The 22,700-nt window shown below is 47.9% G+C and overlaps 1 protein-coding gene across 1 annotated transcript; it reads left to right on the top strand.

Moving 5' to 3' along the window:
* Nucleotides 1-300: 300 nt before the first annotated feature.
* SMU1 (SMU1 DNA replication regulator and spliceosomal factor) lies at nt 301-22,683 on the top strand. The gene is made up of 12 exons (XM_075560023.1): nt 301-432; nt 3,219-3,429; nt 4,632-4,784; nt 5,412-5,522; nt 9,524-9,652; nt 11,037-11,156; nt 12,829-12,945; nt 13,735-13,862; nt 14,574-14,700; nt 18,634-18,801; nt 20,828-20,980; nt 22,173-22,683. The coding sequence occupies exons 1-12, from the start codon at nt 407-409 to the stop codon at nt 22,269-22,271; spliced, it is 1,542 nt and encodes a 513-aa protein (XP_075416138.1). The 5' UTR covers nt 301-406; the 3' UTR covers nt 22,272-22,683.
* Nucleotides 22,684-22,700: the final 17 nt, after the last annotated feature.

The following is a 22,700-nucleotide window of genomic DNA, read 5'->3' as shown; positions in this document are numbered from 1 at the left end:
TTAGACCGGTTAGTTGTTCTTTGCCTTCAACCGCTCTCTTTCTTTCTTTTTAGAAGCCCAAATAACAATGTCTCAATCGCCCAGTCAGCTATTGAAATTCAATTCGATCTCTACTTAATTGCGAAAAAGCACACATTTCAAAGCCGACGTTTTGGGTCAGGGATCTCCCTCCTGGGAGGAGGCAGGAAGGAGCGTTTCCTGGTCTAGTTAGCCCAGCTAAGATAGCCCGTCTTCCGCAACCCCGAGGCCCCGCCCCTCGATGCTTCCCGCCCACCGGGGGGCGGGCCGCGGGCGCGGGCGGAAGTGACGCCACGCGGCCGCCGGACGTGTCGCCGGGGCGTAGCGCGACACCCGGGAGAGTGAAGCGGTGTCGTGAAGCGGGACCTGCGCCCAGGCCGACGCCGCGATGTCGATCGAAATCGAGTCCTCGGAGTGAGTCTTGCGGGGGCGAATATTCGCGCGCTGGCGGGGCCGGCGGTGGAGGGGACCTGGGGGGCGTCGGGGAGGCTGGGGCGCCCTGGCGTCCCCTCGTTGCCGACGCCGCTGCCTGCAGCTGGGTTCTGGGGGCGGGCCGGCCGGAAAGAAACCCCGAGCCCGCGGGAGAAGGCTCAGGGCTGAGGGGCCCCCGCGCTCCGATCCCCCGCGGCGACTCCAGCTGGGACTCTGAGCAAAGGTCGGCTTTCTCCGGACCCCACTCGAACAATCTGTGCTCTCTGCTCCTTTTTCTTCCCTACTCCCCAATCCCAAGCGGAAGATGCATTTCCTCTAGGGACATGCCCTCCAGCTCCTCTGCCCCGCGCTCGGCATCTTTCAGCCTTGTAGTCGTTGGCCCAGCCTCTAACCTGTAGAGACAACGAGTCCAGGGGCTCTTTTACCGATAATCCCAGTGCTTCGCTCGACGGCGTAGAACCACGGGTCCTCAACTTTTTAAACGGACCGGTTCACTGCCCCTCAGACCCGTTGGAGGGCCGGACTATAGTTTAAGAAAGAACTATGAACAAATTCCTAGGCACACTGCACATATCTTATTTTGAAGTAAAAAAACAAAACGGGGCAAAAACACCCGGCGGCCTGGATAAAAATCCTCGGCGGGCCGCCTGTGGCCTGCAGGCCGTAGTTTGAGGAGCCTAACTTGCACGGCTTTCAGGGATACATGGATAGCTATTTCCACCAGCTTGCTGCTGGTCCAGAACTGTGGCTTGTGTACCCCCACTGAAGAGACGGACTCCGGAGAACGCTAGGTTAGGGATGGATGGGAACTATTAGTTGCCATCTAGTGAATTGAATTATATTAGTCATTTAGGTTATTTTTTGTCAATGGCTAGGCTATGTTTAGATTATTTCAATAAACCGTACAGCAATATAATTGTAAAGATTAATAAGAAACTGACGAGGCAGCTGAACTGCGCGGGTGGAGGTGAAGCAGTGAGTCAGGACGCTGCGCACTGACCTAGCTATGTCGGAACGGGTGAGGAGCAGCCAATGTAGATGACCTGCGCCATGGAAAACGGGCGCGAGACCGCCCTAAGGGCGAGTCGCCAGCTGGGTCCACCACGGGACCATGACTGTGGTGACCACTGCGCCTCCCCACCCCACCCCTCTGGCTGGCATCAGAATGGCCAGAGGGAGACCAGATCAACCGCAGCAAGAACTAGAACACGGGAAAAATGTTTTTGGTGGCCTGGGCTGGGATATCAGCAAAAAGGATCTGAAAGACTGTTGGAGGCTGTTGACTGGACAATAAAAATGGATCCTAACACTGGGCGGTCAGGAGGATTTGGGTTCATTCTCTTCGAAGATGCAACCAGCATGGAGAAGGTACTAGACCAGAAGGAGCACCGGCTGGATGGTCAGGTTATTGCCCCCAAAAAGGCCATGGCCACGAAGACGGACCTGCTGAAGAAAACCTTCGTTGGAGGTCTGAATCCTGAGGTCACTGAGGAGAAGATCAGGGAGTACTTTGGTGAATTTGGTGAGATTGGGACCATTGAGCTTTCCTGGATCCAAAGTCTAACAAAAGATGAGACTTTGTTTTCTTTACCTGTCAAGAAGAGGAACCTGTGAAGAAAGTTCTGGAGAGAAAGTTTCACACTGTCAGTGGAAACAAGTGTGAAATCAAGGTGGCCCAGCCCAAAGAGGTCTACCAGCAGCAGCAGTACGACTCTGGGGGCCGTGGTAACTGCAACCAGGGAACTGAGGCAGTGGGGGTGGTAGTGGTGGTGGTGGTGGTGGTGGAGGTTAGGGCAATACAAATTATGGGAAGAGCCAGCGACGCGGTGGCCACCAGAATTAAGACAAGCCATACGCTAACTGACTGCACCGCTCCATTTGGCTATCAGTGAACACAATCATGTACCAAATTTAGCTTGGCAAACTTTCTATGGCTCGTCCCATGTGCATCTTATTTAAAATTTCCCCCTTGGAAATCACTCTCCTGTTTACTGTTTCCAGAGCTACTTGTGTTAGCAGAGTGTGGTGGATCAGAGGCCAAGCAGCATCGTGGGCTGAATTTAATACCAGGTTCCCCAAACCCGAGGGGTGGGTGTACACTCTGCTGCCGCTCCAGAGCCCGGGCCTGTGGGCCCTGGGGGTAAGGAGTAAACTTGTATCCTAGGAAACCAGTGTCCCCTTTTAATTTTATATTATTTGTGTCATACATTTCCTGTAACGGAAGTGTTAATTTTACTGTACTTTTTGGTACCTCTTTTGGAATCTAATGTAAGGTATTTTACCCATGCCCTGATTTTGCCATGACCTGGATATTGAAGCTATCCACGCATTTGAAATAAAAATTTACACCCCCCTACCCCAACCCCCCAAAAAAAGAAACAGTGAAATTACCTCGGACCTCTCACTGCCATCGAGTCAGTGTCCACTCATAGCAACCCTGTAGGACAGGGCTGACCTGCACTCCTCTTAGGAGTAGAAGCCCCATCTTTCCTGTGGCTTCCAGTGGCTGGCGTCGCGGTTTGCAGCCCCGTGCAAACCCACGGGGCCACCAGGGGTTGATTTTCCTAGCTGGTTGTCAGACACTGGGCACTTGATTTTCCTTCTCTGAAGAATGGGATGGGACCCCACGGTTCCTTCCAGCTCGGATTTTGCGATGAAAGCTTTCCTCACATGCCGAGGACAGAAAAGTCAGCGGCAGGAGGGGCTTTCTTTTGTGGCCCCTTGGGAAGCGTGGATCCCGAGCTGATTGACTGGCTTTTCCTTTCCAGTGTGATCCGTCTCATCATGCAGTACCTGAAGGAGAACAGTTTGCACCGGGCCCTAGCCACCTTACAGGAGGAAACAACAGTGTCTCTGAATACTGTGGACAGCATTGAGAGTTTTGTGGCCGACATTAATAGCGGCCACTGGGATACGGTTTTACAGGCTATCCAGTCGCTGAAGTTGCCAGACAAAACCCTCATTGAGCTCTACGAACAGGTGAGAGCGGTGCTGAGTGTGGTCCCTGAGCATTCCTTACAGAGCTCTTTGACTGTCACAGCCTTGCATTTGACCTTGTGAGTCTTGACTGCTCCTTTGTTTTCCCTCTCTTCTTGGAAATGTCAAAGATCTTTTCCAAACTGAAAGGATTTTTTTAACTGATTGTTCAGTGAGCAGAGTGGGTTTTCTGGAAATAAGAATGTTGTAAACATAGGGAGGTTGGCTTCTTTCTTTACAACACCATGAGTTCAGTAATTCCCCAGAGCAGGGAGAGATGCCTAGCTTTCGTTTTTGTCAGCGTCAGGGATCTGAACAAAGGACCAGACAGGAAGGATGCTTGGTAGGTTAAAACGAAGGATGGCTAATATAATAGCAAGCCCCCAAAAGACATAGAGGGACCTTAAATGCATGTTGCTGAAGGATAGAAGCCTGCCTGGAAGAGCGACTTGCAGTATGGTTCTAACTACATGACATTCTGGCAAAAGGTGAAACTAAAGACAGTTGAAGGCCCATTGTTTGTTAGGGGAGACAGGGAGGCACTAATAAAGTGGGGCCCAGGGCACTTAGGGAACAGCAGAGCGTTTCTATGTTACCAGATAAAGGTGAGAGGTGACTTTTGGCCTTTGTCACATCCGAGAGAGCTATACAACACAAAGAACAAGCCCTAATGTTAACTGTGGAATTAAGTTTATGTCTTAATACCATTCACTCATCAATTTAGCGAATGTACTCATTTTCACTGAGTTTATTCTGACTCGGGGACCCTATAGGATCAGCTAGAACTGCCCCTGTGGGTTTCTGAGATCGTGACTCTATGGGAATAGACAGCCACATCTTTCTCCCAGCCGTACAGCAGAAATGTCAGTCAGCGATGGGAGAAATCAGCCATGGAAAGAAGGACAGGTGGGCACTCAGTCTTTCTGTGTAATTTTTCTGAAAAAAAAAAAACAAAAACAAACAAACAAACAACCCCAAACTGCTTTAAATGATAACGTTTATTCTTTATTAAAAGAAGAATGGAGGTTGACAATCTGAAGTAATTAGTACCAATAATTACTTGAATTGCTTACCTTAAATTTCTAGTTCTAAGGAGAAAGGACATTTCCCAACATTGGACCTTTCTTTGGCAGGCCATCAGGCATTGTATTAAAAAAGAAATCTTGTTAAGAGAACACGTTGAAATTGACATTTTCTGTCAATAGGTGGTTCTAGAATTGATAGAGCTCCGTGAATTGGGTGCTGCCAGGTCGCTTCTGAGGCAGACGGACCCGATGATCATGCTGAAGCAAACCCAGCCAGAGCGGTATATTCATCTGGAAAACCTCTTGGCCAGGTCCTATTTCGATCCTCGTGAGGTAAGATTATGGTGGGGAACAGAAACAGCTTCAAAAACGTGACCGGTGATGTCTCTAGCCCGGCCCGGTGAAGACTTCCAGAGCAGGGTAGACCAGTGTTCCATTCCGCAACTCCAGCTCCTTGACTGCAGTCCTTTCAAAGTAACACCGCTTCTCTCACGTCCCCTGTGCTTGTGTTTCCATCGGACACTTGTAATTTTGGAGAATCGTCTCTGTTCCTCTACATTGACTGACACTTGGTTCTGTCAAGAGGGTAATCTTGGCTGCTGAGTAATTGAATGTCTTCCTGCCATTTCAGGGGGCTGTGGGTTGGGAGGTACAAAAGCCCCAGTTTACTTGGACTCTTTCAGAGGAGCAGTGTCCATTGATAGACATAATCCCTTCCAGCTCATACTCTGTGGACACAAGGGGTCAGATTTGAAAAGTCTGCTTTTAAAAACGGAGCTGGTTTAATTACTCTTTCTAGCCAGACCATTTTCAGTCCTATTTTCCTTAGGGAGGGGTGGGGAGAGAGTGAGTGAGTGAGTGAGTGAGTGAGTGAGTGAGTGAGTGAGTGAGTGAGTGTTCGTTCGTTCTGGGGACACACTGCTGTCCTGATGTAACTGCTGCCCCTCTTTCCCATCTCAGGCTTATCCCGATGGAAGCAGCAAAGAGAAGCGGAGAGCAGCAATTGCCCAGGCCCTAGCGGGAGAAGTCAGCGTGGTCCCCCCATCTCGTCTCATGGCATTACTGGGACAGGTAATTACGTGCTGTTGAAATGGAAATGACCCTGGACTCCTCATACTGATCCCTTTATGTAGCTTTCCTGGGGTGGGGAGGGGGGTCTTTCAAAAGTTCATGGAAGAATCCCATTGTGTTTCCATTTCTTTCCACCAACTTTTGGAAGCTCCCTCATGGACACACACATGTAAATTAACCTAAACCTCCATCTCCCCTGGAAGAGGCAGCATAACCGAAGTGGCTAATAGCAGAAGGTCTAGAGCAGCGGTTCTCAACCTCTGGGTCGAGACCCTTTTGGGGATCGAACGACCCTTTCACTGGGGTTGCCTGATTCATAACAGTAGGAAAATTACAGTTAGGAAGTAGCAACGAAAATAATTTTATGGTTGGGGGTTACCACAACCTGAGGAACTGTCTGAAAGGGTGGTGGCATTAGGACGGTTAGAACCACAGGTCTAGAGCAATTAAAATAACAGTGGCTGTAGATTTATCGTCCCGTCTGAGGCACATTTTAGATGATTTTGTCTGGACAACACATGCATATGGAAACTGCCCTGGGTACCGTTGTGAAGGAACCTAGCTCTGGCTCTGTTGCGCATGCCTGCTTTTCTTTCTGCTTGCACCGGGCTTCTACTCCCTCAGCTCTACCTGCTTCTCCAGCAGTTGCCGAAAAGAACCCACCTGCTTTCTCTTGAGGGTGGAGTGAGGCCATCACTTGGAGGGTGGGCTGAGAGAGCTGACTGCTCCTTAACGTAGTCTTCCCACCATTGCTTCCGTTTTTAGCCCTGTGCCGCAACTTCTCTTTCAGCGACACACGGTGTCTCCAGCGCCTGAGCCTTTCTGGCGTTCTGCCAGGTGGTTTGGCCTCCTTGCGACTTCTCCCTCTTAGATCATTGGACCTCAGTTTCCTCTGGCCGTGGTTCTCGCTGGTCCCTTCACTTTTCAGCCTGTTAATGGGCTTTACAGATATATATGTTAAATCATTTTATTAAGGGCTCATACAACTCTTATCACAATCCATACATACGTCAGCTGCGTAAAGCACATTTGTACATTCGTTACCCTCATCATTCTCAAAACACTCACTCTCCACATAAGCCCCTGGCATCAGCGCCTCATTTTCCCCCTCCCTGTTTCCCCCTCCCTCATGAATCCTTGATAATTTATAAATTATTATTTTGTTATACCTTACACTGTCCAACGTCTCCCTTCACCCACTTTTCTGTTGTCCATCCCCCAGGGAGGAGGTTATATGTACATCTTTGTAATTGGTTCTCTCTTTCGACACCACCCTCCTTCCACCCACCCGGCATGGCCACTGTCACCACTGGTCAGAAGGGATCATCCGCTCTGGATTCCCTGTGTTTCCAGTTCCTATCTGTACCAGTGTACATCCTCTGGTCTAGCCGGCTTTGTAAGGTAGAATTAGGATCATGATACTGGAGGTGGTGGTGGAGCATTTAGGAACTAGAGGAAAGTTGTATGTTTCATGATTGCTACACTGCAACTGACTGTCCTGTCTCCTCCCCACGACCCTTCGAGTTGCCTACTCCACCTCATTCACAATGATATGATTTTTTATTCTTTTATGCCTGATATCTTTGATGCCTGATACCTCATCCCTTCAACACCTCGTGGTCACACAGGCTGGTGTGCTTCTTCCATGTGGGCTTTGTTGCTTCTGAGCTAGATGGCCGCTTGTTTACCTTCAAGTCTTTAAGACCCCAGACTCTATATCTTTTAATAGCCGGGCTCCATCGGTTTTCTTCACCACATTTACTTATGCATCTGCTCTGTCTTCAGTGATCGTGTCGGGAAGGTGAGCATCATGGAATGCCAGTTTAATAGAACGAACTATTCTTGCATTGAGAGAGTACTTGAGTGGAGGCCCAATATCCATCTACTACCTTAATACTAAAACTATAAATATATGCACATAGATCTATATAGACCTCTATAAATGTCCTTTGCCTCGTAGTTCTTTCCTCTATTTCCTTTTACTTTCCTCTTGTCCCACTGTCATGCTCAACCGTCATTTGGGTTTCAGTAATTCCTCTTGGTTACATTACCCTTGATCATGCCCTACCAGGCTTCCTACACCCTCCTCACCATCGATTTGGATCACTTGTTGTTCCCTTGTCCCTGGGTTTATTAAATAAACACCACTTCCTTTCCCCCCACCTCACCCTCTCCCATGTCCCCCGAAACTGTCGGTCCAATCGTTTTCTCCTCCAGAGTGTTTATCCAGCTTATCTTATTTTTTAAAAACATTTTATTAGGGGCTCATACAACTCTTATCACAATCCATACATATACATACATCAATTGTATAAAGCACATCTGCACATTCCCTGCCCCAATCATTCTCAAAGCACTTGCTCTCCACTTAAGCCCTTTGCATCAGGTCCTCTTTTTTTTCCCCTCCCTCCCCGCTCCCTCCTCCCTCATGTGCCCTTGGTAATTTATACATCGTTATTTTGTCTTATCTTGCCCTATCTGGAGTCTCCCTTCCCCCCTTCTCTGCTGTCCCTCTCCCAGGGAGGAGGTCACATGTGGGTCCTTGTAATCAGTTCCCCCTTTCCAACCCACTCACCCTCCACTCTCCCAGCATCGCCCCTCACACCCTTGGTCCTGAAGGTATCATCCACCCTGGATTCCCTGTGCCTCCAGCCCCCATATGCACCAGTGTACAACCTCTGCCCTATCCAGCCCTGCAAGGTAGAATTCAGATCATGGTAGTTTGTTGGAGGAAGCATCCAGGATCTGGGGGAAAGGTGTGTTCTTTATCGGTACTACCTCGCACCCTGACTGACCCATCTCCTCTCCTAAACCCCTCTATGAGGGGATCTCCAGTGGCTGACACTTGGGCCTCGGGTCTCCACTCTGCACTTCCCCCTTCATTCAATATGGTGTGTGTGTATGTGTGTGTGTGTGTACATATATATACACATACATACATACACACATATATATACACATATAACCAGCCTATCTTATTTAGCTAGACCTACAGAGATAATAACATGCACAAAAACAAGACAGAGCAAAACCAAGCAACAAAAAACAAAAAACAAAACCAACAAAAAGCCAGTGACAAAAAACACAACAGAAAAGAAAAGCTTGTAGTTAGCTCAAGGACTCTTTGTTGGAAGACCAAAAATTGATTTTGGGGCCAGGGCTTGATACCCAGTCAGATACAGATAATATTTCATTTTATCCTTTCAGCAGCCCCAGGAATTAGGCGTTTGCCTGACTTCATTGGGTGAACCTGAGAGTCAGTGTTAAATATTTGGTGAATAGTTTAGTCCAGTACCATCTGTCTCCAAAGACGAGGATGGTTCTACCCATGCTGAAATGGAGTTTGGCCAATTGTTGCAATGACGACAGTTTTGGAAAGCCACACTTTTATCAAAGCCGTGTGGTGCCATGTGGGAAAAGTCTTTCCTGATCTCGTAGATGGAATGAGTCCTCTTCTAGGAAGATAATGTTAAGAGGGATGGGCCCAACCCCCTCCCCCCCCAGGAAAAGAGCTGTTCACTGCAGTGGCCTTTGCCCGAGTGGAAAACTGACGGCAGCATTAATGCCCACCGTGTATTGATTAGGTAAACGAGCACATGTCCGCCAGATGGGCTGCATCTGATGTCCCAAGAGGTGATAAGAAGAGAACCTAATTACATACAGTGTGATAAAAAATTAAGCCCCAGTGTAAGGGGTGGTAGGGCTCTGTGGCCTGGGAGAATGGGAAGTGTTAGTGGCTACGTTTGCATGTGCAATAACAGGAGCTAGCTGTTGTCCAAAGTTTGTTTATCCTTTTGGAAAAGCCACACCCATAATAGGTGTGAGCTTGCTTAGCCTGGAGGGCGGCCTGGAGGGCTGTGTCCCCAGCTCACACTGAAGCACAGGCCGTGCTGTGCCTTCCTGGTCCAAGATGAAGGGCCTCCAAGACTCTGCTTCCCTGTGAAGCTCATTGTTTCTGGCTTAGCCTCTGAGCGGGCTACAGCGCGAGTCTCTCCTCACAGGCTCTGAAGTGGCAGCAACACCAGGGATTGCTCCCGCCCGGCATGACCATCGATCTGTTCCGAGGCAAAGCAGCCGTCAAAGATGTGGAGGAAGAAAAGTTTCCTACACAGCTGAGTAGGCACATTAAGGTAAGAGTCCTAGACAGTCGGCGGGTCAGGCGGGTAGGGGAGGTGGGGGTTGGGTGGTAAAGCACTTTGCACGTGGTCGACCAGATTCTGTCGATGTGCCAGGAGCTTCACCAAGCTGGCCCCACCTTCTAACGCCGGAACGTTCGAGCTTGCTGCTGGTGTCCACGGGGGCGCTGGTGTGGCCTGGCGGTGGCACACCTCAGACCTGTTGGCAAGTGTAGCCATGTGCTTGACATTTGGGTCTTTCCCAAGAAGCCCTCATTTGGGAGACAAGCTAGCTCTTTTGGAGGTTTGCCTGAGACTTACGACGGACTTTGTGTATATTTGTCCTGTTAAAGAGGACAATGTGTGTTTGTTGCTACACATCAGGCAAAGTTCCAGATGTGAAATGCAAATGGATTTAGCTAATCTCTGAGAAAAGTGCTTTTATTGTGATCTGTTTTTTCTTCTTAATCTGGACCTTTCTCGGAAAAGGAATAACCAAGCAATTGCTGCAATGTCTTCACTGCAGCGCCTTCTCTGAGTTTATGCTTTAATTGAATTAATGGGTTTCATTTTTGGATTTTCCCCTGGCTGGAGCCTGGCAACAGGAACCCACCTCACTGAGTCGACCCTGTACAGGGTTCCAAGCAAGACTGCACATGTGTGCAGGAGCAGGCCGCCTCCCCTTCCTCCCTGGGAGCAGCGGGGTTGAAGCTTTTGCTGAGTAGCCCAGTGCTTCTCCCACAGCACCCCAGGGCTCTCGAGCCCCGTGAGCATTTCACGGTTGAGGAGAGTGGAGTTCACGGGGGTCCTTTCTCTGTCCTCCATGCACCTCTGCTGTTGAAAGCAGTCAGTGCACCTTCTCCAGGCGTCAGTCTGCCAGCTTTACACCTTCCAGAATTAGCCCTGCTTTTTGATTAGATTAAGTGAAGATCATGGAAAGAAATCATAATGGAAAGTTGATTTGCAAAATAGTTTAGGGAGACAGTATTGTAGAAAGTTTTTTTGTCTCTAGATTCATAGCAGGGGCATACGAAACCATATTCAACTGTGTATGAAAACCATGCTCACGGTAGCTGATTGTAAAGTAAAAACTCAAGCTCGGAGCTAACAAGTGGATTTGTTATAAGTTCTGTGGTAAAACAGTGCTTTTCTTCCTGTGGAAGGGAAATTCCACATTCAAAGGAACCCGTTTCAACAGAGACCCAGATCCCATGAAACTGCTCCCAGGAGACAGAGCCCCCTTTCCCTGTGCGCCTCTCCAGACATTCCCCTCGGTCCTTCCTCGCTGGCCAGCATGCTGTGGGCACTGTGCTCAGGGAGGGCTTATCACAGGGCAGAGCGAGAGTTGGTTCAGGCCGCTGGACATAATGCGTTTGTCTCATTGCTCCATTTGCAACAGTTTGGTCAGAAATCACATGTGGAGTGCGCTCGGTTTTCCCCAGATGGTCAGTATCTGGTCACTGGCTCTGTGGACGGATTCATTGAAGTGTGGAACTTTACGACTGGCAAAATCCGGAAGGTATGTTAACTTCTCTCTCCGGAGAAGTGTCTCTAAAGTCAGGTGAGTTGAGGAAGGGTCTGCCTGCAGGGAACTTGCATAACTTTCCTTTCTAATTAAAAACAAACGAAAACACCATTTAAAGTAGTTTTCAGTTCTCTTTAGTAGTCAAGGGAAGAATTTTGTTGTCAGTTTTGCAGTTTGAATTGATATTCGAATGGGTAATGTGCACGCCTGCTAGAACACCAAGATACAGGGAACGGCACTGGGTAAGGAGGCGCGCTCCAGCCCTCGTCCCCGGCAGTCGGGTGCCTGCGCTCTCCCTCCTTACCCGTTCCTTATGCGCCTTCCTGATTTCCCTCTGCTTATGCCAGCAAGGGCCTAGTGTACTCTTCCTGAAACGAATCTGTGTACAGGCAGATGGTGTGTACCCTGTTCTCCTTGCTTTTCCCTTTCCATCTTGAAGGTCACTGCTGTATTCTGTCCCACTATGTGGGTTGAACCATAATTTAACCACTTGATCTGAGATCGCTTCCATCTAAACTGACGGTAGCGCCAGTGTGTGGGTGCAAGGGATCATCTTCTTTTGCATGTGACGGGCCCAGCATGAAGTGTGTGCCTGTCCTGTGGGCTCAACGCCCTGTTTCACACTGCGCTGTGGAAGCTCTTTACAGTCTGAGGAAGTTAGCCAGCCTGTCTGCACTGTGAATTGAAAATGTTTTTTTTTTCCACTTTGATTTTGTCTTTCAGAGGTTTTTTTTTTTTTTTTAATATATTACCAAATTTATCCACTAGACTCCCATAGTCTCTTCTAGTATTTGTGTGTGTGTGTGTGTGTCCGGCTTCGTTTTACATGTAATACTTTTAGCTATTTGGAATTTGTTTCTCTCTTGCACTTAATTCAAACTCAGCGTGACTGTCTGTTTCTGAGACTACCACTCTGTAGGAGTAGAAAGCCCCATCTTTTCTTCGTCTGAGTGACTAGTGGTTTTGAATTGCTGACTTCGCAGTTCTCGGCCAACACATGCCACCAGGGCTCCAGAATTGGTATAGATTCAACTTAAGTTTCTTCTCCCCGGTTTTTGTTGGCTCTCTTTTTCCCACCGACATAAAACCATCTTCATCATGGACGGTTGGAGTCCATTACCTGCTTGTTGGAATTAGGAATGCTTTTCACTTTGTTTCTGAATACCGTGTTTGTGTGTGTGTGTTTACCATGAGAAGTATAATTTTATAATTAGAAATAAATGCTAAGGATACTTTCAGTTGAACTTTAATGGCTAAAAGAACACTGCAGAGAGATGGTTTTAGGAAAAGTAGCTAGCAATTTGGAAAAGCCAGTAGTTTAATTTTTCATTTCATGCCATAAGTGAATAAATTCAGATTTCTTAAAGAGCCCTGTGTAAAATATGAAATCATTGGGAAATTTTGCTTAGACAAGATGGAAATGGAATTCAGCACGATGAAGTGAGACAAGAATCTGCACGAGAGCTAGGGTCCTGTGTCGGCGTGTTTTAAGGAGTTAGGTAAGGTGACTTACTCACTGTGAGTTGGCTTTTGGGAACCCTGCCTGCTCAATCCTGTTCTATGTTGTAGTTCGTAGTTGACAGGATCCATGGCTCTGCGCTTGGGGCCTTCTAGAGCTCTCGGGCGTTCGTGTCATCTTACTAACTGCTCCCCTTGTCTCCCTCAGGATCTTAAGTACCAGGCCCAAGACAACTTCATGATGATGGACGATGCCGTCCTCTGCATGTGCTTCAGCAGAGACACAGAAATGCTAGCAACTGGAGCCCAAGACGGGAAAATCAAGGTGTGGCTGAGCGGCACCAGCTCTGTGTGTGGGCATTCTGAAAGTTCTCAACACATGCTAGCCCACAGAACAGAAAATGACTACTGCTCACTGAGCATCAACCTCAGGATAATGGCTGGATTTTTTTTTTTTCTCATTCACTCTTAAAATTATCTGCTGGGGGCAGGGTTCCCAAAGGAGCCCTGGTGGTGTAGTGGTTATGTGTTGAACTGCTAACTGCAGGGTCAGCTGTTCAAAACCACCAGTTCTTCTACGGAAGAAAGACCAAACTTTCTACTCCTTAGAAAGCTACAGTCTTGGAAACCCGTGAGGGCAGCTCTCCCCCTTCTACATGGTTGCCGTGAGTCAGCATGGCCTCAGTGACAGTGCGTTGAGAGTTTGTCCAGCGGTCACAGCTTGTGTAAGTCAGGAAATGGCAGACCTGTGCTGCCCTGGGTCGTCTTGGGACTGTCTTGCATCTAGTTTTGCCAGGGCACAGTCTACAGCTGACACTAACTATAGTTTGTATGTGACTGCTGGTAAAACAAACAAGCAAAACCCTGGACTAGATACTCTCCAGAAGTGGTCTCTGCTTAGAGAACTTAGAGTCTGAATTATGGTTTTAATGATTTATAAGGAAACAAGTTTAAGTTTCCAAGGATTCGGCTGTCATGCTATGTGAAGCAGGCATATCATATTCAGCCATTCACATGCATTTTTAATGCTGTTTGAGGGCATTAGGGAACACGGCATCTTGCAGGTCTCTGCGGGCTTCCATGGCTTCACCGCTTTTTGTTCTTTTTGATAAAGGTGTGGAAGATCCAGAGTGGCCAGTGTTTAAGAAGATTTGAAAGAGCGCACAGTAAAGGGGTCACCTGTCTCAGTTTTTCCAAGGATAGCAGTCAGATCCTGAGTGCCTCTTTTGACCAGACAATCAGGTAAGTAAGACTGTCCGAGAGCTCCATCCCCGGTGATTCCTTGGGCCTCCACTGGGTCAGTGGTGAAGAGGGTTGGGGTGAGAGGCTTCATTTCCTGGCTCGGGACGGCAGAGGCGGGGCTCCCCATTTGTTGGAGTGTCTTCCCAGAAGAAAGATTAGAAGAGGATTGTGACAGTGTGTCATGTTTCTCAGAATGTGGTCTTCAGTCATCAAACTCGCCAGGAAGCCCTGTTATAGATGCAGGTGCCCAGAATCCCGCTGAGATCCACTCACCCTGAATCTCAGAAGACGGTCCTCAAACAGATAGTTAAGGTGTTACCAGCACATTTTCTTCCAGTCTCTTGCTGTGCAGAGATGTTGGCTTTGATTTTGTTTGATTGAGTGACATAAGGAGATTAGATTCGCAAACCCATTGATATAGCCCTCTTTCTTTGCTCACTGTTGGGACTCTCTAATCCATTGGTTCTCAACCTGTGGGTCATGACCCCTTTGGGTGCTGAACGACCCTTTTACAGGGGCCAATGGATTCATAATAGTAGCAAAATGACAGTGATGAAGTAGCAACGAAAATAATTGTATGGTTGGGGAGTCACCACCACATGAGGAACTGTATTAAGGGATAGATGCATGAGGAAGGTTGAGAACCACTGACACTTGGTCCCAGCTGTAATCAGTAGAACACTAATTCCCATTTGCTTTTGTTTGTGATAGAATTCACGGCTTAAAATCTGGGAAAACGCTGAAGGAGTTTCGTGGCCATTCCTCCTTTGTTAACGAAGCAACTTTCACACAAGACGGGCATTATATCATCAGTGCATCCTCTGACGGCACTGTCAAGGTGAAGTGTTGGATGCAGGTCTATTGGGGGTGGTGGTGTAGGGGGGTTCTGTCCTTGAGGGATTATCCGTGGTGGTAATTGTGGCGAAGAAAGCTTCCCTATTACTTATGTGTGTCCTAATTGCGATGCGGATGAGACACAGTAGTGCTTCCTGTTGGACTAAGGACCTCAACTATAAAACCTGAAAAATTCAAACTTTATCATCTGCAGACCTAAAGTGAGGTGATTCCCAACTGACAGGAAACACCTGTGATGATTATAATCCGTCATCCCTCAGATGGACGGGGCCCTCCTGTAGCCAACTACAACCTCATATTCCCAGCAGCATCTGTGGATGCGGAGGAGGAGGAGGAGGAGAGGGAGGGCTGTAGAGTAGCACTAAGTCCTCCCTCAGAGCCTCAGCTGAGAGTATAGACCCTCCAGGCCAGACCATACATGAGGATTTGAATGAGAGGGTCTCATTTCCTACAGAAGACTTGGAAACCCCAAATTGGAAGGTGCTGAAGCGCTTTGAGACACTGCTCTTCCGTCTTGGAGCTGCTGCTTTTAAACGGCCCTCCTGTAACTCAGTGCTTTGGGAGGAGCTCAGCATTTTAATGCAGGCACTGCACAAATGAGATGCTCTTCTGGAAGTGGTGCTTCTGGCAGACCAGAAACCCAAGGGGCAGAGGCTTGCTCTGCTGCAGGAGCAATGAGCAACACCCGGAACAATCAGCCTTTAGTCGTGGGATTGGCGCTCTTTGTGCTTCCCACGGAGATGGGGCCGATGCCAGTGGGTGTGCGTTTACCTGGGCCTCCGTTCGGTGGTCTCTCCGCTTGGTGCTGCAGGGAGCTGAGTAAAGCATCACTGATGTTTTGGACAGAAAGCCCCAGAAGCCTTACTACTCTTGATCCCTAAAGTAGTCATCTCTTCGCTGTGCACCTGGGTTTCAAAGGGCAGGTGGCACGCTGTTTACTGAGCAAGGGAACTCTGGGTCCAGTGGGATGACTGTTTTTTCCTGTCTCTTAGGTGTTTGCTCAACATCTGTTGTGTGCTTAGCTCTGGTGAAGACAGAGGGTACTGTGCCTAGTCCACGCCTTTGAGGCTCTGCACCCCCCCCACCCCCCGAGCGAGTGGCATCTAGGCAGTGCCCTGCAGCCCGTGGCCATCTTTGCTCTAAGCCTAGCTCAGAGTTCAGTACCGCTGATGCTGATTTATAACCGCTTCAGTTCATTTCAGCCCAGAAGGGCCAGGGACAGGGGGCGAACCATTCGGAAGAGAGGTTGGAGTGGGAGACGTAATGCATGTGGCTTCCCCTTCATGGACCCCCGTGTATGCACTGGGGTCGAGACTTCAGGTTAGTGGTTTTCAGTATAGGCTGTATAGTAGAATGAATCATTTGTGAAGCACACCCCTCCCCCCTCCTTTAATGATACTTAATTTGTGTTTTAGGTGAGCGTTTGTGAGGCAAATTAAGTTTCTCTTTAACAGTCTTTCTACAAATTGAGCCATGCCGTTTTTGTCATGTGCCATCAATCCTCGTTGTTTCCGCTCTGGGTTCTCTCGACATTGATCTAGCTGCCTTGCCCCTGTATGACATCTTGTCTTTGTTTTGGGGTAAATGTTGACTGTTTGGTCTCAGGTGGTTTCTTTTTAAGGGAGCACCGTATTCATGCATGGTCTTGTTTGTTTTATTAGACAATTGATTGACATAGGATTTCCAAGTTCAAAGATTATCTTAGGACAATAGTCTTGGGGTTCCTCCCTTCTCTCCCAGTCCAGTTAGGTCTGGCCCTTTTTAGGATTTTGAGTTTTATTCTAATTTTTCTATCACTTTTTCTGGGACCTTCTGTTAAGTTCCTGGTCTGAACGGTTCCTGGTCTGAACGGTGGGTAGTGGTGGCTTCCCACCACCATCTAGTTCATCTGGTCTCAGGTTCAAGAAGGCTGCGGTGTGTGGGGGCTGTTAGCCATGTTGACTACTTTCTTCTTGGTAGAGACCAATAATTTTATCTTAGTGAGCATGTGTCTCAGGTGCTACTTAATGATGCTGGATGTAGGAAGGGGGGAAAAAAAAGAGCTAATACCAAGGGCTCACATAGAAAGAAAATGTTTTGGAAATGATGGTGGCAACATGTACAAATGTGCTTGACACATGGATGGATGGATGGATTGCGACAAAAGCTGTATAGTCCTACATAAAGTGATTTAAAAGATGTATTATTTCTGTGGACTGTTTTGTCGGTTGACCAAGTTGCCCCCAAAATGATGGCCCCAGCTTTCTAACCCAGGAAACTGTTCCCATAGTTGCATGGGTGTCTAGCAAGCCTTTCTATTGTGAATCCCCTTAAAAATACACGTGCTCATGCCCAACTCAGATGGCAGGATAGAGTCTGAGTATTTGACTCTAACACCCTCAATTGACTTAAAGATAGATAATATTGTGACCAAATATATAAATAGTCTGTTTTAACCATTTTTATGTGTACAATTCACTAGTTACATTCGCCATATTATGTATGCCACCTTCACCACTATCAATTTCCAATTGTTTTCTTCACCCCAAATTCAGTTCCCCTTAAACAGTCACCCCATCTCTTCCTTCCACCAGCTCCTGACAAGCACTCATCAGCTCTGGTCTCTTGGCACTTGTCATCTGCAGGTATTCTATACAAAGAGAGTCATGTAATATTTACCCTTTTGTGTCTGACTTTTTTCACTCGGCATGATTTCAAGTTTGATCCACTCTGGTGTATTGGAACTTAGTTTCTCTTTATGGCTAAATAACATTAACATTCCATAGTGTGGCTTACCACATTTTATATGTCTTGCTGTTGATGGACACACTGGTTGTTTCTATCTTTGAGCTGTCATGAACCACGCTTTTAGGAAACTGATAAACCATTTTTTTTTTAATTTTATCAATTTATTAGGGGCTCATACAATTCTTATCACAGTTCATACATATACATACATCAATTGTATAAAGCACATCTGTACAGTCTTTGCCCTAATCATTTTTTTCTCCTCTATTTCTTTTTTTACATTTTATTAGGGACTCATACAACTCTTATCACCATCCATACATATACATACATCAATTGTATAAAGCACATCCATAGATTCCCTGCCCCAATCATTCTCAAGGCATTTGCTCTCCACTTAAGCCCCTTGCATCAGGTCCTCTTTTTTTTTCCCCTCCCTCCCCTTTCCCCCCTCCCTCATGTGCCCTTGGTAATTTATACCTCGTTATTTTGTCATATCTTGCCCCATCCGGAGTCTCCCTTCCCCCCTTCTCTGCTGTCCCTCTCCCAGGGAAGAGGTCACATGTGGATCCTTGTAATCAGTTACCTGATAAACCATTTTTAAGGAGCTCTGCTGGCATGCTGAGCTAAGCCTCTGGCTACGTGTGGGCTTGTAAAAAGACCGCAGTGTCAGAAACCCTATAGGATAGCTCGGCTCGTCGCCGTCAATTTGCTGTGAGTTGGAATCAACTCGGTGGCGTGGGCTTGGCTGGGTTCTGCATCATTGTACATTCCCACCAGCGCAGTGCCTGGTGGTCCCGTGTCTTCCCATCCTTCCCAGCATCTTTTGTTCCAACAGCTGTCTGTACGTGAAGTGTCCTGTTTGCGTTTGATGCTCCTGGTTACCTAGGAAGGGCAGTAGCAGTGTTAACACAGTGTGTACTTTAAAGGCAGAAAATTGTTAGCCAAGGGAAAAATTGTAAGCAAAGCTGATAGATTCCAAAGGCTGTCATTATTTCGTGTTGTGACTATCGTGTACGTCTATCATCGGCAGAATGGGTGTGTTTATTGCATATTTGACTGACGTTTCACCCACACTACCTTTTTTTCCTGAGTGAGTTTGCCCCTATTTAATATTCTCATTTGTAATCTTCCAACCTTTGGATATTCTTACGTTAAAAAATGCTTCTGTCTCCATTTCTGCCGGTAGGTTTGGAACATGAAGACCACAGAGTGCTCCAACACCTTTAAGTCCCTGGGCAGCACTGCGGGGACAGACATCACCGTCAACAGTGTGCTCCTTCTTCCCAAGAACCCAGAGCACTTTGTGGTGTGCAACCGGTCCAACACAGTGGTCATCATGAATATGCAGGGCCAGGTGAGTGCTCAGTCAGTGGGTGGGTCCCAAATCACCAGGTCCTGGCCCTTCCCTTGCAGCCTCTGACTCAGTGTGACTTCATCACCCTATAGAGCAGCCATATGCACTGCCTGTGTTTGCCAGACATGTATTAGAACTACCATGCTACCGTGTATCTCCTAGGTGTCTCAGAAGTTCTCTCTTTACAGTATTTGTGTATTTTGTTTTTCTTTTGGGTAAGCTTTGGACTGTTGACCATGAGGTTGGTGGTGCCAACCCACCAGCTGCTCGGTGGGGGACAGGTGGCATTGTCTAGTCCCATTCAAGACTGACAAGCCTTGGAAAGCCTGCGCAGGGTTGCCGTGCGTTAGAATGGGCTCTCCTTTGGACGAGTGTTTCCCAGAGAGGGTGAGACTGTCTTGGTTGGGGGCTTCTGGAAGGATCAGCAGGGCTGCAAAAGCAGAGCCACCACTTAGCTTGGATTGTGGATGATAGTACAAGTGTCCAGGGCCAGGGCGCTGCCACTAAGCTCATCTATTTATTTATTTATTTATTTGTTTTCTGGAAAGGGGCACTAGGCCAATCGAGTTTGGCAGCCCATGCGTTGGATGCGTGAGGCTCTGATCTGCTTTAAGCCTCCTACAGTCTCAGTGCAGATTGTCAGGCCCGCCAGTAGGAGTTTGCTGGGGATTACCAGCTCAAGACATGTAGCTGCCACTCAGTCAAAGGTCAGGCTCTTATAGGACAAGGACAGCTGGGTCCTCATGATGTGTATTTGAAACCGGCAATCGGGACAGCCTCAGGAGCTGCTGAACACAGCCCTAACCACCGGGCAGCCAGCAGCACTGCCGCACCCAGGCAGTTTCAAGCGTGAACATGAGTCGTGGTGCCGTTGACTTGCTGACCTTGGGGCTCCTTCTGAGCTGGTTTGTGGAGCTCGCCCTCTCTCCTCGGCCTGCTGGCTGAGGCCTATCACTGATGAAATAGTCATCCAGTGCCCATGGCAGAGTTGACCTGCTAGAAGCACCTCCCGGGCCACTGCTGCCCCAGCGCGTGCTCAGCACATCTCACTCTGCTGGATCCTGGTTTTGCTTTTAATGTTGAAATACTAATTCTAGATTGACCTACACAAAACTCAGTGCTACCTCACAGCGACCCTCAGTGGGTTTCCAACACTGTAACTCTGTGTAGGTGTAGACAGTCCAGTCTTTCTCCCTCGGAGCTGCTGGTGGTATCAAACTGCCAACCATGCAGATCACAGCCCAGTGTGTAACCACTATACCAGCAGGGCTTCTGCCTAGATTGACATAGTACTGCAGGAATAGGATGGAGCATTCTGTACTAGTCCCTTGCTCCCGAAGGGAGAGCAGGCAAGGTTTTGGAGACCAAATTCAGCCCTGCAAGGGACCATGTTTGACCCTGTCAGAAAGAGCGAGCTAGGGTGTGCACACGAGTCCACAAAGCACTGTGTGCCGGTGATTTATGGAGCAGTGTGTGTGTGTGTGTGTGCGTGTGCGGTGAGTGTGCTCAGGCAGTGTGACTTGATAGAATGTGACTGCAGGGTAAGTGAACTGAAAGCGTGTGTGTGTGTGTGTGTGTGTGTGTGTGTGTGTGCGGTGAGTGTGCTCAGGCAGTGTGACTTGATAGAATGAGACTGCAGGGTAAGTGAACTCAAAGCGTGTGTGTGTGTGTGTGTAGGGAGGTGGTGAATGTGTGTGGTCGGGCAGTGTGACTTGATAGACTGGGACTGCAGGGTCAGAGGCCTCTCAACTCATCTGTCCTAATCTTAGTTAGCTCTCTGTTGAATACAAGGGGGGCTTCTCAAAGTTCATGGGAAAGATCAAACATTCTAAAGTCTTTCCGAGCAAGATAATGCTGTGCTGAATGGAATTGGAGGTCTGATTCTTGTATAAATGACCGAGGGAAAAAAATATAACCCAAAAAAGAACAATATGAAGATACCCCTTTGAAATGATGCCCGTGGCTGAGCTGCTATTAATCCAGCTGTTTTGTTTGGGCTTTTGCCCTGGGGTGGGCCACCCTCCAGATCGTCAGAAGCTTCAGCTCTGGTAAGCGAGAAGGCGGTGACTTCGTGTGCTGTGCCCTCTCCCCGCGTGGCGAGTGGATCTACTGTGTGGGAGAGGATTTCGTGCTCTACTGCTTCAGCACGGTCACCGGCAAGCTGGAGAGAACCCTGACCGTGAGTACTGCTGGTCTGAGGGCATCTACAGACCCTCCATTATTAATGCATGTTCCTACTGCCTTCCGATCACAAGCCAGTTCCAAACTGACTGCCATCAGTGCAATTCTAGGTAGAAACAATGTAACGGAGGCCCTTTCTCACTACATAAAGGGTCTTCATTGTATGGAATGATCTCCTTTGTCAGGAATAGTCAGCCTTCATGGGCTAACAGCAGAGACCAAGAAGGGAACATCTCTGTCTCCACCAGTCAGTGAGGTGAGCCAGAGGTTGGAGCGAGACCAGTGGAGCTAGTTTCCCCCATATCCTCTGGATAATAAATCACTTGGATGATCAGTCTTTCCAAGTGACTGTGATGTTTTTAAACCTTCTCGAGCATCTATTGATAATTCACAATTCCCAGATCCCAGTGACTAAATTTTATTTCTTACTGTGTCTCAACACCTTTCAGCTGTGCCATTTGGAATATTTGGCATCCAAGATTGCAAGAGGAAAGAAAGTACCGTTTATGCTCAAGAGTAAGCTGAGCCTGCAGCACATTTTTAATGCAGTCTTTGTGGTAACCTTGGGTCGGCTTAGACTCGAGCGTATATGGTAGTTGGAAGGCAATGCCGCTTTGCCGACTTTCAGACCCGCATCTGGAAGAGGCTTACATTACTTTGTTGTTCATTCTTCTGGTCAGCATTTAGTCACGCAGCCGGGTGTAGCCGGCCGGCGTCTGGTGCAGGCAGAGGAAATGGTATGGTGAGCACGCAACAAAATCTACGGGCGCCGTGTCAGAATCACCATCTGGAACTCGTCTTGTGGGCTTTAGTCCCGAGCCAGTAAGACACAGGCCACTGAGCTGGAGGGAGCCTTCCTTGTTCATCGCTGCTTTGCTCTCTCGCCTGCAGATCGGTATTGATGGATGAGTGGATTGGCGATGGTGCAAAAGTGATTTAGGGCAAAGCACCTTTATTCACAGATAGGAGCAGTACAAATAGGCTAACAAATGTGCTCGCTCATTTGTGCGTGCATGTGTGCACTTGGCCCAGGTGCCTCTTCTTCATTTCCTTGGGTTTCCTCCTCGGGCTCCAGGTGAGGCCATCTTCAGCCTGATTACTCCCATGTGAAGTAGAAACTTACCTCTTCGGGCCTCTTACCCAGCTCCCCAGGTGACAGACACCCTCACCCCCTGCTGTCCCTCTTCCAGGTTCACGAGAAGGATGTGATTGGTATCGCCCATCACCCTCACCAGAATCTGATCGCCACCTACAGCGAAGACGGCCTCCTGAAGCTCTGGAAGCCCTAGGCCCTCCCTCCTCTGGGGCTCGCGGGAGCGCGCACTCCAGCGGAGGCAGAGGCGTGTGTGTTGCTCTTTCGTTCTTTCTCTGTTGCTAAATCATCCGAGTAAGCCACGCACAGAACACTTCTGTGAAACACACATTTGTGTAGCAGATACTTTTTGTTGTATATTTTTAAGGTATTAGTTTGCCTTCTAAAGGGCGAAATCATAATATTCTCGATAATCTTTTACCTAGAGAATGAAATACTGGTGTTTCTAGGGGAAAAAATTTGGATTATTGGAAATGCTGACTAAATTGTACCTCCTCCAGTAGAAATTGTAAATAAGAAACTATCCATATTCAGTAACAACTTTTCCCACTTTTTTAAAAAAAGATGCTAATAAACTACACCTGTTTGGAGGCTTTATTTGTTTTTAATTTGTGTTCATCTAATC

Source organism: Tenrec ecaudatus, chromosome 10, assembly GCF_050624435.1.
Source record: "Tenrec ecaudatus isolate mTenEca1 chromosome 10, mTenEca1.hap1, whole genome shotgun sequence".
In the NCBI taxonomy this organism is placed as follows: domain Eukaryota; kingdom Metazoa; phylum Chordata; class Mammalia; order Afrosoricida; family Tenrecidae; genus Tenrec; species Tenrec ecaudatus.
Note: the sequence above shows the minus strand (reverse complement) of the source record. Positions and strands in the feature narration are given on the sequence as shown.